An 18,946-nucleotide genomic window follows, 5' to 3' on the forward strand; every position below is an offset into this window, starting at 1 on the left:
GGACAGCATAATCACACCATCTTGCGTCACAAAGGGTAACTAACGCCTGAAAACGATAGCCAAGGGGTTCCATAATTGCAAAACTTACACTTAATTTACAATGTTTAACAATTTGAATACAATTTTTTTTAAATTTATTTTCAAACTAAGGTATCAAAATGGGGTCAAAGGATAATTTCTAGCATATTATTTCGACATGTTATACTGCATATTGCATTCTACTTTTAAACAGCCCTCGGAAGGTCTCTTTATTACATTGCTTGCCCTTTGTGACACCGCGTCGCTACTGTGTTGTCCGTTGGAATCAGCCAGAGTGAACTATATTGTTAATATAGTATATTTGGTCTATGGGAGATACGCTGGTTAATTAATGTGGATTTATGAAGATGCCACAGCCGAATTAATCAAGCGTACACTTCAAAGAAAAGAGTATAGAATATCAAAATCTGGAATGTGGCTTTTATGCGAGTAAATACTAAGATGAGACAACACAAGTAGGATTTAATTTTCAAATTTCTATTACAAAGCCTACTATTTTATCACGGTTTTAGGAGACAATTTTAAGCTTATTTCTGAAAGATAATCAAAATCGTCAAAAATTTACATGGGACTCCATGGGACATGGGACCTTGTGCATCTTGAGTCACACTGAGTACATATATTTTGTTTTTGATACGGTACAGTAGGCTTATGTCTGTATACAGCGCAGTGTTTCAACTTGCCCCGATATGCGGGGCAAGTTGAAACGATGCATATAAAAAATATATTTTAGTTTGCAAAATATTTATATAAAAGTTTGGTAAGGTTGCTCATTTTTTATGTATAATCGTTGGCCCGAACTAGCAAATACCTGGGAGGGAGAAACAGATTCAAAAAATGTGTGTGTCAAGCCGAGCCGAAATCTAGCTGTCATGATATGTCAGTGCGAGCCGAGAGCAAAACTCTCGTCAAGAAAATTGTCTAAGGCAATAAAACAACAATAACACACAAAACGAAATTTGGTCTTTTCAGGTGGCGCCTACATTGATTATTTATTCTTGTTGAAAATTTGCTTGTTGCCTGACAACAATATTTATTTATTTGATGTGTAGTATTGAGAGCTCCCTCCCAGGCAAATACCATAATTCAAAAACATAATTAAAAAAAAAGTTTTACTTTGAAAAAACCGTTTCAACTTGCCCCGGTGTGTGCCCCGGAAAAGTGAGAAATGTGAAAAGTGTAGAGAGAGAAAACTGAGTAATGAGAAGCGAGAAATGAAAAATGAGAAGTGATCAGTGCGAATTAGAAGAAAGAAGTGTAAAATTATAAGGGAGAAGTGAGATTTGAATAGTGAGAAACGAGTAGTGCAGTAAATAGTAAAAATGAGACGCGAAAAGTTAAAAATGAGAACTGAAAAATGTGAAGTAAGTTATGAGGAGTGAGAAAAAAATTGAAAAGTGACTAATGAGAAGTGAGAAGTGAAAAATGGGAAGTGAGAAATGAGTTGTGAGAAGTGTTTAAATGGTGAGCAGTGAGAATTGAGAATGAAAAGTGAGAAGATTAAAGTGAGAAATGAGTAGTAACATGTGAAAAGTTTTTTAGTTTTTAGTTTTGGATCCTGTACACCTCCGGTGGTGCAAAGGGCCGACTTGAAAGATCTCCATCCTGAGCGATGCCCGGCTATCGCTTTAACCTGTTGCCAGGTTAGATTTCGGTCGACTTCTTTTATTTCTTTATTGAGGCTTTGCCGCCATGAGCCTCTGGGTCTGCCTCTGCTGCGATGTCCCGATGGGTTCCAGTCTAATGCTTGTTTACAGACCCAGCCCCACTTCCGATCCCGAATTTCTGTTGCTATCGGCCTCTGGTGACAACGACGATGGAGCTCGTTGTTTGAGATCCAGTTGTGAGGCCATCAGGCCCGAATTATATACCGCAGGCATCTGTTAATGAACACCTGCAGCCGTTGAGTGTTCTCCACTGATACACACCATGTTTCGCTAGCGTATAACAGCACAGATTTCACGTTAGAGTTGAAAATTCGTATTTTGGTGCGTTCACTTATCTGCCTGTTTTTCCAGATATTTCTTAAACTCGCAAAGGCAGCCCTTGCTTTCTTGATCCGTGCGCCTATGTCGATCTTGGTACCGACGTCTGACGCCATTTGGCTACCAAGATATTGGAAGCTTTCAACATTCTCCACTAGTTGCCCGGCTACTGTGAAACTGGAAGGAGTCATCGTGTTTACATCCAACGATTTGGTTTTGTTGACGTTGATGACTAAACCTGCCGAAGAGGAGCGCTCGGCAAGGTCGTTGAGCTTACTCTGCATATCAGAGCGCCGTTGCGCGAGGAGTGCAACATCATCAGCCAATTCGAAGTCGTTTAGGTGCTCCATGGTTATAGGCTGCCATAACAGCCCGCGGTTTGGTTCACGGTCAATCGCATCTACCAGAATCTCATCGATTACGATGAGGAACAGTAACGGTGATAGAATACATCTTTGCCTCACACCAGCTACGACCCGCATAGGGTCGGACAAGATCCCATTGTGCAGCACTCTACACGAGAAGGCCTCGTACTGTGCCTCGATGAGACCGATGATTTTCTCAGGAACTCCCTTGCGTCTCAGGGCGCCCCACATATTCTCGTGATTGAGACGGTCGAAAGCTTTTTCGTAGTCAATGTAAAGGGACTCTTGGAATTCGTTGACCTGCTCCAGAATGATGCGGAACGTGACAATATGGTCCACACAGGATCTTCCGGCACGGAATCCGGCTTGCTACCGCCGGAGAGTTGCATCGATCTTCTCCTGAATCCGATAATTTTGCACAGAACTTTGAGAACGGTACACAGCAACATAATGCCTCGCCAGTTATCGCATACAGTCAGGTCACCCTTTTTGGGCACCTTCACTAAGATACGTTGCATCCAGTCGACCGGGAAAGTTGCGGTGTCCCAGATATTACGAAATAAACGATGCAGTAGTTGAGCGGATGTCATGGGGTCAGCTTTGAGCATCTCGGCTGATATGCGATCGACCCCTGGGGCTTTATTCGATTTCATGCTTTGGATGGCTGTTTGAATCTCTAGCAGTGATGGAGGTTCGTTATTGACGCGTGTTATACGTCGGATCCTAGGCAGATCATGCCGAGGTGGTGATGGCCTGGCTGGCACTTGAAAAAGTTGTTCGAAGTGCTCGAACCAGCGTTTCAGCTGGTCAGTTGGGTCGGTCAATAACTGATCATTCGCGTCTTTCACAGGCATCGTTACATTCATCTTCGCCCCGCTTAAGCGTCGTGAGATATCGTAAAGGAGGCGAATGTCCCCGGTTGCGGCGGCTCTCTCTCCTTCGTCGGCCAGAAAGTCTGCCCACGCTCGCTTGTCCCGTCGGCATGAGCGTTTTACTTCCTTCTCAAGAGCCGCGTGTCGTTGACGGGCTAAGACTTTGGCTCCTCTGGTTTTTGATCGCTCTATCGCGGCTTTGGCTTTTCTTCGCTCCTCTATCTTCCTCCAGGTCTCATCGGTGATCCATTGCTTTCTCTGGGTGCGTAGTTCGCCCAGATTGTTCTCGCTGGTGGTGATGAAGGCATTCTTGATGGCGGTCCATTGGTCTTCCACGCTACCACCTTCCGGAATATCTGCAGCACGCGTCTCCAGTTTTTCAAGGATGGACCGTTTCACCGTGGCATCTTCCAGTGAAAAGTGTGCAGTGAAAATACAGAAGTTTAAACGAGAAGTGAGAAATAGTGAGTAGTGAGACGGCCACATCTCCCTCGATGCTGGGTCATTAGGCCGATTTTCTTTTGAAACGTCATACACCCAGTTCTTTTTTACACGGTTGGGTTCGGTTGGGTTTTAGTCAATTAAGACCTTTAGCTTTAATGAAACTATGAGTTAACTCCACGAAAAAAATCACAAAAAAATCAAAGAAAATTCAGGTGGTATTTAAAAAGCTGTGGATGTTCAGGTCAATCGAGAAATTAAAGAATACCAACCGCTAAAAAAATATTGGGTGTATTATAATTACCTAACTTACGGCTTTTATAAACGATTTATAATGGAAGACTTTAATAGATGAAGATTAAAAACGATAAATGTGCTCAACCACAGCATATTAGGCTAAAGTTCAAGCCAAAAAATACAAAATAAATTTAAAATATAAAATTTGTTAAAACAATAACAGATTATCATAACATGATAATAATGATTCCATCGATCTAAAAATATGTAATAGATTTGTTAGGCATTACTAGCACTATTTTAATACAGGTTATTTGATCAATAGTTTTAAATTCAAATTCCAAGCATTATGGCACGCTTACAATAAATTCTTAAAACTTGTGTTGCTATTTGTTAGACATGAATTTTAATATTATTTCGCACCAGATTAAGTTTTCAGCTGGATTCGTAACAGTATCTGAGATATAAAGAGTGGAATTTTTTTTTCTTTTTTGGCCTAATCTAACCCCCTAGGTCCAATGTCACCCCGAAAGACGGTATTTTGGGTTTAATTTACTAGTTCAAAATTACTCTCATTTTAATTTTTTTTATTAAATCGTAAAAAGTTGAGGACAAATCATTGCGCATTGTAAGGAGTTGCTCTCATCCAGACCCACAGCTCGATGTACCTGTGGATCCGATACTTGGCCTCAAGCATTTCTGGCGAGTTGTAACCACTGATCGCTGCCAGGTCTTCACTGTTGAAGTAACCGGGAATCACGATCGCACCGGAGGCCGGTTGGTAGTAGCTGGTGATTCCAATGTCACGCACGGGGTCCAAACCTCCGTTGGTGAACAGAACGTTGGAGATTCGGGGGTTCTTACCACCGAAGTGCATATTGGTCAGGCTAACTCCATCGGCGACTACCTCTTCATTCAGCCAATCACCAAACACCGACTTACAGAAGTTTTGGAAGAAGTACAACGTGACACGTAGGCCGAATGGCTGATCATCAGCGGTTGAAGTCAAGAACCAACCGAATTCGGTACAGAACTGATAGACCCGCTGGCGAAGACCCAAGATACTATTCTCGGGATAGTTTATTTGTTCGAACTGATGCGCTTCAACGGTAGTGTCAAAGTCAAATGGCATGCAGTCTAGATAATAATAGAAGTCTTCAATCCATTCGGCGATCGTATGTAAGTCGGTAGGTTCGGTGCTGTTGTTCAAGTCCTGGCAGAGTGCGTCCGTCTTTTCAATATTCTGTTCCAGAAGAACGGCAGTTTGAAGAGCTACCTTAACGTTATAGAAAAAGGTTTCCACGTCCAAATTAGTGTCTGCGTCCAATGGTTTACAGGTGTTGAACAGATCGGTAACAGTGTTTGACAATCCAGCATCGATTAAATTTTCGGCCGTACGGAAAGCTCGCCAGATTTGGCTGTAGCATTCACTGTTTCCGTAGTTTCGGATCAATTCTCCGATTTCAACGGCATATTCCTGGAAGTTGAGTCGTGCTTCAATTTGACCACTGGAAACCCAAGCACCTTCGACTAGGTGAGGGTAACGTTGACGCATCCACGTGGCAATAGCTCCAGCATATCCAGTTCCGAGCAGAATCACCCGGGCATTGTTATCACGAACGACGTTGCGTTTCAGATGGTAGATTAGCTCAGCCAAATCAACCATGGCCTGTTCAACGGTCAAATATTGGAGATTCTCCAGCGAAAGGTCACTGCATAGAAATGAATATGTGTTACTAATGTTGCTAGTCGCATGTATCGTTTAAAACTTACGGGACTGGGAAGCTGTTTCCATAGTAGCGGTGCTCGTTGGCGAACAACCAAGCGTTCTCGTAGTTGGCAATACTGAAGAAGTGTCCCGCTTCGATGTAGTACTGGCTTAGAGGCCAGTTTCCACCAACGAAGATGAAAATCGGTCCTCCCGGTTGGTAAAACTGATCATTGGAGAAGTATTCGAATTCGAACGTATCACGATTTTGCGGATTAAAGTGATCCACCCGGGTGCGGAACTTGTATCCGATTGTGTGTGGGTTGGTCGATTCGTATCCCTCCGGAACTGCTGGTATCGGGTACGCCTCCAATATCTTCTTCGCAATTGGAGCTAGCTTGATAGGTCTATGCTCGGCAAGGGCCACTGCGGCCAGCCCCAATAGGGCCACGAGAACAAGTCGATTCACCATCATGGACCGGAGGTGGTGTTTTCTTCGACGATTCGTCAAAGACTGAATTTAATGGAAGTTGAACTACGCAGGTTAAGATTTGCGTTATGGGAACTAGGGATTTCTGAACTCATAAATCGTTCTAATCTAGCGTCCGTATCGAACAGCACCATTGATAACGGTACTATTCAAGAAACTGATTGCGCGGAATTGATTTCGGTAGACTTGTTGATTGCACAATAGTAGTAGTAATTGTGATAAGATTACCAACGGATTTTGGGTATTACATCGACTGCTGTTTAGGGTAAACTGACCGAGTAGGACCCTCTAGCAGCTGAGCTTTTGATAGTAGAGTAGTTTTTGCTGGTTCAAGCAAACTTCCAAAAAATCACATACACATTGTATCGATCATTATCCTTTTGTATGTTACAAACACAAATAACACACCTTATTATATAAATATAATCTATATTTGAAAGCCTGAATGATTTTAATAGCCATCTATGATAAGAATACTTAACTTAGCTTTGGCTCTTGTGGGACACTAAACAATCTCTACATGCTGCAGATTTGTCTATTAGCCATCTATTTTGGGACTTTGAAAAGTCCACGAAATATACCGTAGCAATGCCATGCTATCGTATTTTCATATATTCATATTATATTTATTTTCCATTATACTTATTTTTCATATTTCATTTTATTTATTTTTCATATTTTTACATTTCATTTGTTAAATTTCCATATTTTTATAATTTCATATTTTTACATTTTAATATTTTTGCCTTTCTTGTATACAAAGTATACGTAAAGGCTACAGCATCACTCCAAAACCGAACTTTTGATAGAAGGCTCGGAGACCCATAGTGTTATATACCAATCGACTCAGCTCGACGAATTGAGGTGATGTCTGTACGGGGGAATCTGCTCAACAGACATCCTGGGTTGACCAGGAAGTGCGGGGTTAGGGGTCACCGAGGGAGGCAGGACTACATCCCCGACCCGCTAAACCGTTTCCATTGCCGCCAAGCCCATAGTCCCTTCGGTACAACCAGAAAGTAATGCTTCAAAGGGGGCCAGTGCACAACGCACCCTCGAGGTTAGCTGCGTGTCCTTGCAGCACCGAACATCGTAACTCGCTTTTTTAGAAGAACACCATGGTATCGTGCCAGCGCGTTGCCGGCTTTCCAGGTGGCCTTACCACGCCCTATGTCCTCGGAAGGTGGGAAGGGTCGACTTCGCGCCTGCTTCCCTCTGCACGACTGGTATCAAGAATGATGATGCCGCGTGCACCCCAAATTGACCTTTCTGCGATAGGGCCTATTCGCCAGCACACAGAGGGACTTGCCGACGCGAGGCCTACCCCTGCCCCAGCCTTGACGAGGACCCCTTTCCGTCCTCGGGCTCGGAACCCGCCCGATTGACCGACGCCGCGAAAGCGACGATACCATGTTGTTCTTCGCGCGGCCACTTGTTCGATAAAAGGATCCAGTTCGACCACAGAGCATGACCACCGGTATGACCCATGAAGCCGACTCCGATCCCTTGGACCACCTCTTATTTGCGCCTGAACTAGCCATCCTTGAGTCCACGCGCCACCTTCTGTGTAGCTCCGAGACGATTTGGGCGATAGCCGATAAAACGGCGTTCCAGCCAACTTCATCTTTACACATCCTCCGAACTAGGTTGTCCGGGGTAGTGTCCAGACCACATGTGGCAAGCATGTGGTCACGCATTGCGCGAAAACGTGAGCACACGAACAACACGTGTTCCGCCGTTTCCTCTAAACCTGCGCACACCAAACACTCGGGCGAAGCCGAGCAAGCCAGCTGCTTTACCTGCACTTTAATTTTGCAGCACGCTTAAACGCCGGGCACATCGAACCCCCCATGGGGTGCTTGCTGTTCACAGCTTTGCTGGAACAAATCAAACAATTGGGAGGGTTCGTGCAGCATTGTGCCTTATGTCCCTCCAATCCGCAGCGTCGGCGGAGATTGCTTCTGTCAGGGCCTTTGCAGTCCCATTGCTTGTGCCCCGGTTCCAGGCACTTGAAGCAAACTTCGGGTTGCTCGTATATGCGCACAGGGCATACCGGCCATCCCACCTTGACGCTCCCTAACTTGACTACCTTGGAGGCGTCCGCTGCAGATAGCCGAACCAATGCTACCTGCGTCCCTGCCGGACCTTTCCGTAGCCGAACAGCTGCGGTGGGCGTCTCCACTTCACACTGTCGCCGCAGTGCCGTGACGAGCTCTTCGACTTCAGTGATCTCGTCCAAGTCTTTAACCCTTAGATTCACCTCCGTCGTGAGTGCCCTCACCTTGACCGTCTCGCCTAGGACCTCCTCCGCCAACTTCTTGTAGGCGGCGCCCTTTTGCGAGACGCTCCGCTTTAGCTTGAGTATCATCTCGCCCATCCGGGTACGTCTTATTCGACGTACGTCGGCGCCGAGTTCACCGAGCTTGACGTCACTCCTCATCGCCTTCAAAACATCCGAGTACTTAGCCTCGTCCGCCGTGATGACTAGGGCATCGCCCCTGGAGCGATTGGCGCCTACCCTAGACTTCTTGCTAGCCTCATTCGCCTGGGCCTTCTTTTCGGCCCTTGACGTCTTCGGTTTCCTCTTGTTCTTGACCAGGGTCCAGGAGGCGTCATTCACCTCTATTTCCCTGGTCTGGTGCGGCTGAGAATTTTCAGCCTGCCGTAACCCCTTACCACCGTCTTACCTGAGTGGACGGACCTTTCCAGGTCCTTCCTCCCCCGGTTTTGGAGGTACCTGACCGGGGTTCAGCTTCCCAGCCCCACTACCCTTGTTCGGGGTAGTAACCCTCCGCGTTTTGGAGCGGCCCCCAGGTAGCTCATCCCCTGGAGACTGTCTCCCCCGTTTTTGTGTCTGCTCCGTTGGAGCAGTCACCCCCGACGTACCCGCAAATACTTGAGCCTCAGTCTGGGTAGACTTTGGCACCACCGTCTTAGCTGGCACGCCTTTGGTCGATTCGACCTTGCCCGAGTCCGCGAATCCTTGGGCCTCAGTCTGGGTAGACCTCGACTCCACCGATTTCACGGGTTTACACTTGGCCGTCCCGACCGCCCTCTCCAGCTTGGCGTCCAGCATCGACTTTCGAAGTTTCTGCAAGCTCCTCTTGAGGTCCTTGCTGATATTATGCTTCGATGACGCAAAGTCGATGATGGCGTCCAGCTGTTCCGTCGCCATCTCGAAGGCCGAAAGCCCATCGCGTTTGCGGTTCATCGCCTCCACAAGCCATGGGCCGTCAATAACCCCTACCGGCGTTTTTATAGCCGAGAGGAAGGTTGAGTGACCCACGCTGGCGCTGCGCACTGAGCTGCCGACTATTGCCTCTGACCTCCTAGGCGGAGACCTGAACAACCCACCTCTTGCGAAGGGGTTGTCGCCTACACTACTACCACTAATTGAAGAATTGACTTGGTTTTCCATTTTGGTCCCACGAGTTGCTCGGGAAAAGAGGTCCACCACGCCAGAGCCCAGTATGACGCGGTAAGGGACAATTACTGTGGAGGGTGCCCAGGTACCCCACAGGCTCCGTTAAAGGCCTAGCTCATCATTTCACCCCCCCTGGCCATGCATCCCCTCGGCACGGGTCGCTTGACGCCTTGGGATTAGGGGTTAGGGACGATGGTCCCGATGTCTGAATGTGTGTATGTATGTGTGTGTGTTCGTGTGTACAAAAATGTGAGACATACTTTTTGGTACTTAGCATTATTCGATTTGCTCGCAACAAATTGCAGTCGACGCGAATTGCAGTCTAGTTGTTTCCTATTGAAAATTGGGCCGACCGGTCATTGCATTCCAAAGTTATTGAAAAAACATTGTTTTCTACCAAGGGTCCCCCCTTGGGAAACAAATTTGAAAAACGAAAAAAAAATTTTTTTTCGAAGATTGCAACAATGCATTGAAATCCCCCTAAGTGCTATTTCGACCTCTCTTATGTTTTTTCTTATTTTTTTAATGCGCGAGAAAGGCACCACCAACGCTAGGTGGATTGATCTGGGTTTTTATTTACGTATTTTATACTGTCCTAATTTTACACTTTCATATTTAATATTTAATATTTTAATTTTTTCAAACTATTATATTTCATATTTTTGTATTTTAATATTTATATAATTTCATGCTATTACATTTTCATATTATAATATTTTTATATTGTCATATTTTCCATATTTTTATATTTTTCCTATTTTTATACATATATCACATTATATGATACTTTTATATTTTTATACCTGTATATGTTCATATTTTTATACTTTTGTATTTTTAAATGTCAAATTCCATATTTTAATCCTTTTTCTTTTCATATATGTGTATTTTCTTTTTTCATGCTATCATATTTTCATATTGTTAAAATTTCTAATATTTAATTTTCATATTTTTTTGTCTTTCTTATATATTTATACTTTTATGTTGTTATAATTTAATTTGCATATTTACATATTTCTATATTTCCAGGTTTCCGTTTTCATATTTTTGTATTTTTATATTTTTATGATTTAATTAATAATTAAAACACAAAAATATATAACATGGAAATATGAAAGTATAAAATTTCATATTTCCATGTTATATATTTTTGTGTTTTAATATTTTTATAATATCTTATTTTAAGATCTTTGGATCTTAATAAACATTAGGTATCATTTTTGCACTTCCAGAGATTATGCACTAATGATGTAACTTCCAAAATTGTCGTTTCAAATGTTGATTTTGTGATCACTGGTCATAAATTTGACTGATATATCCATTGATATGTCCACTGTTTTAAATCCACTTTGATTTAAACCCAGATTATGTTGGTTCTTTTGTAAGCACTAGGGGTTGCATTTAAGATTTGGATTCCACTCATTGCCTTAAAAATCTTGTCTCTACCAGGGTTCTTATATCAGGGTTCACTCACTTTGACAGTAGATGGGAGAGACTAGCGCGGGGGGGAAAAATTCATTTTCAGTGCAAAACATAAACAAACTCGGTGGCTGCCCCATATAAAAATCCAAGATGGCTGAATCATGTAATTGGCATACTGCTACACCTGTTTGTATTCACCTTGGTCTCTACCACAATTGGTCGGGGTTCAGCCAAACCGCAGCAAGCGGCTTTTTGACTGACTTGTGTTATTTTGTTCGCAAAAGGAAACGGGAAAGTATTTCATGTCAATTCATGCGTATACATTCGTTGTAGGAGATCCTCAGTTATGGCGTTGAATGATGTCCGGTGCGATTTATGAATAAGTGAATCTGTTACACGAAAAGTTTGGCAAAAAAATTGAAAATTTTTCATTGGCTGTACCCCGACCAATTGACAGTAGGGGTATGGGGAAAAATGGAAATGGACAAATTGATATGAAATTTGTGAAAAAGAATCCACGTGTCTTGGAGGGACTCGAACCCTCAAACTCCTACGCTCTAGATAAGCGTGATAACCCCTACACAACAAGACCACTTAAAGGTCACGTTTGCGGAAAAGCCATCAGAATCCGAGTACCAACCTCCACCGCGTTTAGCTCTTTTTTGCAAATTGAATATCTTTCGGATGCTTGATTTGCCAAGCGAGTGCACATTGTTTATTAAACGAGAGGATTGCATTCTATGCCCCCAACAACGGACTGGGCGGATTTGTATATAGTGCGAATCAATCACACTCTGCTGTGCCAAAGGCTTGCTAGGATTTTTGATGAGTTTGATTGCCTCACGCTGCGGTCGCGTGTACTCAGACGACTAATGACGTACGACCGAGTTGCCGAATAATATGCAATTAATTCCAAAATATCGTTTACTCCGTTTATTTAGCTTGCTATCAAGCGGTACTGGTTGATGTAAGATACTTTTTGTTTTTATTTTTTTTTTCTGAATTCAGGTGTGATTTGAAAAACATATAGGGTAAAGTGCCCAATAGTGGACCCTCCATTCATTTTTGCATTATTACAGCACAATGTAAACATTTTGCTATGAAATTCCATCGGTAGAACCTACCTTACAGTCCTATGGTTTGACTACATGCATTGGAAATGCTATGGAAAGCAAAATTAGATGATTTTTTACAATTCTATGAAAAATAAACACGAGTGTCCATTATAGGAATATTTTGAGGGGTCCATAATAGGGAAGAAGAACGTCCCGGAACGGAACATAAAAATCAAATGAAGTGTCGACTATAGGGAAGCAAATTCCTATTATGGACCCACAGGGGTCTACTATAGGGCGAATTCAGTCAGGCTTTAATTTTTTTTTTTTGTCTTTATTAGGGAGACTTCCAGCCTGAGGCTGGCTCGTCTCCGTCTTTAAAATATTAACGAATAACGTCGTATATGTTGTGCTTTATAACGTCGTTGAGTGTTTCATGGATGTATCGTGAAAAGGAGATGCAGAACTTTGTGTTAGTTATCAAGCAGAATTAATATGTTGAAAATTTCTACTCCTTATGACAGGAAGAGCAAAATTCCGCTACTAGGGGGTCTACTATTAGGCATTTTACCCTAACTATGGGAATAAGTTGGTCATGTCGCCTAAGGGTAAAGTGAGCAATGTTCTGACAAAAATGGAGACAAATTAGTTCAAATTTTAAACTTGATCTGTTCGATTGACAGTGATCGGATTGAGAGTGGGTTGAAAAAAGTGAAGAGAAGGGGGATCTGGTTATTTAAGCTCCATACACATTATCGGGGCCTTCCTTAGCCGTACGGCAAGATGCGCGGCTGCAAAGCAAGACCATGCTGAAGGTGGCTGGGTTCGATTCCCGGTCCGGTCTAGGAACATTTCGGATTGGAATTTACTCACCTTCCGTGGGCATAAACGTATCATCGTATTAACCTCATTGAGCATGAGCATGAGCATGATTGACCGCCCACTGTTCACTTGTCATAAGACGAGTTTGTGCAATCCCATCGACTCGACGAGTACGAGACACTGAAGACGGCCTTACTGTTGAGGTCGATATACGTATCTGTCAAGATACAATTAAGTGGAGGAATTCAATGGGATTGTACAAACTCGTCTTATGACAAGTGAAGACATTCCACTAAAAAGCTCAAAATAATTTTCTTAACGCCCACTGTTGCTACTCCAATATTGCCAGGTCAGCAATAATTACACAGAGTTTGGGACTAACATCATCTTCGAGTAAGTACTGGTGACCCAAAAATAAGCAATACCAGCGCCGGCCGTGTCCGAATGCAGGTCAATTGAGGAATGGGTAGGAGAATGTTGACATGATTCTCGCTTTGATAGAAGCCGACGAGTCATCTGCACTTCCACGAGAAATCACTGGGATGTTGGATATATGGGGTAGGGAGTGTGGCAGGGTTCGTTTTGGTAAACGGTATGTATGTATAGCGTGTAGTTTGATCGATAAAAACAAAACTAATAAGTTCAATCAAAGGTAATTGCCTATTTCCGGGGATTAAACCACCCGACTTGGACGTTAATTTACAATGTTATGAAAACTCATATGTGAATATGTACGTTATGTGGAAGATATTGATTTGGAAAATGTATTGGAGGTAACCACTTTCCCTTCGATGGGACTCGAACCCATGACCCTACAGTACGCTAGACTGGTGCTTTAACCAACTAAGCTACGAAGCACCTCCGTCGGCCTTCGCAACCTAGCGGCTACTGAACGAGCTCGAGATTCCCAAATTGGACGCATAGTCAAATCACTCGCAATCCATTTCTCAAGCCAATACTTCCACATGTGTATTGTACACGTCCACATTAGAGGAGCGTGAGTATTTAGAATGTCTGGCGGCTATACACATTCTTCATCAGCAACGGTACTGATCAAGTGAGGTTGTGTAAGCTATGCCTATGCCTACGCAATGCGGTCGGGTCTGAGCTTGACGACCGACTGGCAATTAAAGAAGCATACAAATGTATATGTAGCAGAGCTTTGTCCGTGTATATATTCATCAATTTTATCTTTCAAATTGGCAACAGGCTTAAATTGCTAACAATTGGTATTTTCCCCTCATTTTTTACGCAGTTGAAAATCAGGGCTCGGTTTATCATGCTGGGTAAAACTCAAAAGCATGACGCAGTCCGATTATGGTTTTAACGTACCTATTGATGGTTGATGAGTTCTGTAGCGGATTGAAAATTATTGCAAAAAAATGATTTTAACTGATACATATATATGGATCTGATTATCATTATTACTTCTATTACTTACTGACAATCTACAAAACGCTCATTAGACCGGTAGTCTTCTACGGACACGAGACCTGGACGATGCTCGTGGAGGATCAACGCGCACTTGGAGTTTTCGAAAGCAAAGTGCTGCGTACTATCTATGGTGGGGTGCAGATGGCGGACGGTACGTGGAGGAGGCGAATGAACCACGAGTTGCATCAGCTGTTGGGAGAACCATCCACCGTTCACCCCGCGAAAATCGGACGACTGCGGTGGGCCGGGCACGTAGCCAGAATGTCGGACAGTAACCCGGTGCAAATGGTTCTCGACAACGATCCGACGGGCACAAAAAGGCGAGGTGCGCAGCGGGCAAGGTGGATCGATCAGGTGGAAGATGACTTGCAGACCCTCCGTAGACTTAACTTAACTTAACTCCGTAGCTTAACTTTCGTACCGTCGTGCGGGGCTTCTTTTGACAAATCGGGGGCTACTTTGGACATTTTGAAACAAGAATTATTACGTAAATTACTGTCAAATTGCCATTATCACCATTTGGGTGTCTTATTGATAGTTGGATGGCAACTTTCTGTTACAAATCTGGTATTTTTTTCGTGAATATTTTTTAGAAAATCAAAAATACAAAGTAGCCCCCGGAATCAAAAGAAGCCCCGCACGACGGTAGTTGAACTCGCCATTGGCCAAAAACAACAAATATGTACAGTCACATTCTTCTTCTAGCATTGTATATGCTTTTGTGTTTCATTCATTCAAGACTGATGACAATGCTGGCCACGTCCTTACAGTCAATTTAGAATTGCTACATGATATCGAAACATACTCTGTCTTCCTCGTGAGCGTTTTTGTAAGGAATACATAGGGGAACTGTTCCGTTTTCCATCTCACTGAACATGATGATGATTCATCTCATCGCAAAACAAAGAAATATGGCAGCAATCTCGTCGCTTCTTTCTACTAACACGCGTGCTCACTGGCGAAAAAAATCACAAAAATAAGAAACCAACCAAATTCCTTTTCATTGCTTTGTTTTTGATGGGATGGAAATAGGAGCTATGGAATGAAGTGCCGAACCGTTCCCCTAGTTGGTTAATGTCACGAGGCAGAACCCGTATTTCAAATCAATTCAACGCGCAAATCACGGTTAAGGATAAGTGCCAACAAAACGAACTAGACTTGTTTGCGCACACACTCATATACCCACACACAGACATCAACTCAATTTGTCGAGCTGAGTCGATTTGCATACGTGTTGGGTCTCAGGACTTCTATAAAAAGCTTTTTTTTTTCTGATTTGACGAACATATAGTCTTTCGGTACAGTTAGTGTACGGAGAAGGCAAAAAATCTGTTAATATTTTATTATTTTGCTTTTATCATCAATTTGATTATTACCGAACATTCATAATCTAACCTTTGTTCGAATGTGTTATAAAATCTAAGATCAGAATGTTGTACCAATTGTCCAGTTTATAAATAGAATGAACCAATCTGATTTATTGGGCCGATTTTTATTACGCAATGATAAGCGTGCTAGCTAAAGAATTGCGATAGTAACATAAATGAACCTGAAACCATATCGTAGGGCGAAGCACGAGACTGTTATTTATTTCGCAACACAAGAAAGTTAACCAATCGACCAGTGCAAAATAAGTGAATGAAATTAATTCGATAAGCCTCTTACACAAGCAAATGATCACAAGTGCCAACGTAGAAGATTTCTATTCTGGACAACTGCTCGCTTAAGTCTAGATAGGGCAAGGTCAGATGACGTTGTTTCTACAAGCCCCTATATTTACTTTCTTGAGTTCCTGTTGATATAATTTGATATAAACTGAAGATGGGATCATGAAGATGAGCCAATCGATCATTCTGACCCTGCGATAATCTCTCTATTTAAAAATGAGTTTGGAAATGAGAGGCAATATAACTCACGAACGGGTTGACCGATTTGTATGGTTTTCTCACTAATAGATTCGTCTTAGGATCCGCTGTGTGTGTATTAATAGAAAAACGAAAAATTTGGTTGGGAAAGCAGGATAATTATGAAAATGAAACGGTCTGGTGTGTTGTGGTGAAAACGGGGAAGGACCGTTTGGCTGAATGTCGTTCGGCCGAATGCCATTTGACCGAAGGTCACTAGGCCGAAAGTTGTTTGACCGAATATGCTATTTGGCCAAACAGACCATTAGGCCGGTAGTGATTCAGTCGAATGCGTCATTTGGCCGAATATGACATTTGGCAGAATAGGACATTTGACCGAACATGTCATTTGGAAAGTGAGAAATGAGGAGAGGAGGAGGAGAGGAGACGTCTCACCTAAGGGCAGGGATTCCTCTACGTGCTTCCTCAAACCTCGGACAAGCGAATAACACGTGCTCTGGAATCTCCTCTACGTTGATACACGCCGGGCAAAATGGCGATGACGCATGGCAACAATCGTGTCCGGATAGGAACTGAGTGAGGTGAAAGTTCGCCTCTCCATGCTCCCTGCCACTTCACCATAGAGTCCAGTTTCTCCGTCTTCCTCTCATTTCTGATACCTCTCCGTTGATAGCACTCGATATCCGCTGGGGTTATGCAGATTGGAATCATCCCGGCGATAACGCAAACTGCTCCCAACGAAATTGTTCGGTACGCACTCGCCACTCTAATGGCCATAAGATGAAACACGCTATTCAACTTTCTGCAATTATGTTTCGTCTTGAGCGCAGCTCCCCAGGCTAGAACGCCGTACCTCAGAATGAAGGACTATACGGTCGCCAGAAGACGCATACTGCCGCCTTTCGGTCCACCGACGTTCGGCATGATCCTCCTTGCAAGCGCAATGACCATCTTAGCCGCATTTTCGCAGGAATAGTCGACATGGGTGGTCGACAACCGGTCGTCGATCATCACTCCTAGATGTCTCAAAGCCCGCAGAGACGGTATGTAGTACTCTCCGACGATAATCTGCATTCGCTGGATGATTCGGCAGTTGCTGACTAGAATCACTTCTGTTTTGTGGTGAGCAAGCTGCAGCTTGACTCCATTCATCCAGTTTTCCACTGCGTCGATCGTCTCCGTCACTAGCATTTCTACATGTTCCAGCGACTTTCCGGTTATTGTTAGGACGACATCATCCGCGAATCCGAAGATCTTCACGCCTTTGGGCAACTTAAGCTTTAGCCCCCCGTTGTACATAACGTTCCACAGCATGGGGCCGATTATGGAGCCTTGCGGAACACCCGCCTAGGGTTACGGCGACTTCTGCACCAAATTCGTATCGTAGACCAGAATCCGGTTTTGGAAGTAGCTCTTAAGCATTCTACACAAATAGCCAGGGACCCGCATTCCATGCGACGCTACGGCGATGGCCTCCCAGCTGGCACTGTTAACCGCGTTCTTGACGTCAATCGTTACTACGGCGCAGAAACGATTACCGCACCTCTTTTTATTGGCTGCTTTCTCTGTCACCTCAATGACCGCCTCAATTGCACGGTCGATCTGCCTTTTCGGAATTCAAACTGCTTCTCCGATAAGCCGATCGCGCCAGCTTCCCTAGTGTATCCAGCAGGCATACGGGCCTATATGATGCTGGATTCCCCGACGGTTTTCCTTGTTTTGACAGCAATACCAGTTTCTGGATTATCCACTTATCCGCAAGATAGCCATCTGCTAGGAATTTCTGCAGCACTATCCTGAATAAATCTGTAAACGCAAGTATCGCAGTTTTCAGCGCCACGTTTGGAATTCCATCGGACCCGTAGCTTTCTTTATCTTCAGACCTTTCGCCACTGATGACAGCCTGGGAGCTGCGGACTCGATCGATTCTAATTTTCAAGATATTTTGCTTGAAACCCGAAAATTTCCTCTCAGTGTTCAATGTACACGCTACGATTTTCTCACATCGAATTATTATTATGTTTATCTTTTAAAAAATAATTTCAAAGATTTCGTCGATTTACTACATTGCATAAATTATTGTGCCGATCGTAAAATTAAATCATGCTGTTCACTTATTGAAATTCCTCGATAGGTTTGAAATGACACCAAATAACTGAGTTTTGTTAGAAATCAACTATAATTAGTATGAGTTGATTTACACGTGTACTCTCTCGGCTGCGCTCAGAATGCTCACAAACTCTCTCGATGCGATGGATACTTTTTGACAGCTTGCTTTGGAGATTTTTTGACAATCGTTTCGACTCTATCCGCAGCTCCCAGATGACAGCTAGTCGTTAGAGATTTACCTGCAATGGTGACTCGGTCTTCATCTTCGTACGGTGTAGGCGGCCACGTTATAGAATCATGCTGCGGGAAAAGACCGTCCACGATGATCTTCAGCTTGTACAGTACAGACACATTTCCGCTGGCGTCGCTGGACCTTGATCTTCGTTATTGCGACATGATAAGCTTTGCCCCAATGATCAGCGTCAGCTTCTTGGCACAACTGTTTGAAGCAGTTGGACTTGCTGACTTTGATCTCCCGTTTGAAAGCCGCTCTAGCTTCCAGGAAAATTCCTGTTGAGATCCATGTTGTTCACTGCATTGACTTTGACATATTGAGATGAGTGACGTTTGGCGCACGCACACTAATGTGCGATTCGGGATGTGTAAACATATGTTTGTTTTCCTTCTGCTCATAACCTCGAAATTTATAAGTCATCACAATGATGGCAAAAGAACAAA

At 43.5% G+C, this 18,946-nt stretch overlaps 2 protein-coding genes across 2 annotated transcripts in view; both read right to left on the reverse strand.

The window, feature by feature from the left end:
* LOC134221807 (uncharacterized) overlaps positions 1-18,946 on the reverse strand; it is a 51,831-nt gene that overhangs the window by 14,785 nt on the left and 18,100 nt on the right. The gene's annotated exons all lie outside the window — the stretch shown is intronic.
* Positions 4,510-6,178, reverse strand: LOC134220158 (putative serine protease K12H4.7). Its single transcript, XM_062699147.1, has 2 exons — positions 5,713-6,178; positions 4,510-5,651 (listed from the first exon to the last, which is right to left on the reverse strand). Exons 1-2 carry the CDS (start codon positions 6,120-6,122, stop codon positions 4,556-4,558), a joined length of 1,506 nt encoding a protein of 501 aa, XP_062555131.1. The 5' UTR covers positions 6,123-6,178; the 3' UTR covers positions 4,510-4,555.

This window comes from Armigeres subalbatus, chromosome 3 (genome assembly GCF_024139115.2).
Source record: "Armigeres subalbatus isolate Guangzhou_Male chromosome 3, GZ_Asu_2, whole genome shotgun sequence".
Taxonomy (NCBI): Eukaryota; Metazoa; Arthropoda; class Insecta; order Diptera; family Culicidae; genus Armigeres; species Armigeres subalbatus.

What these genes read in the sequence shown, in the direction of transcription:
- LOC134220158 (XM_062699147.1), bottom strand. Translation starts at nt 6,122, where the DNA reads ATGATGGTGAATCGACTTGTTCTCGTGGCCCTATTGGGGCTGGCCGCA. An exon ending in GGAAACAGCTTCCCAGTCCC is followed by an intron (nt 5,652 to 5,712) that starts GTAAGTTTTAAA and finishes ATTTCTATGCAG; the next exon opens with TGACCTTTCGCTGGAGAATC.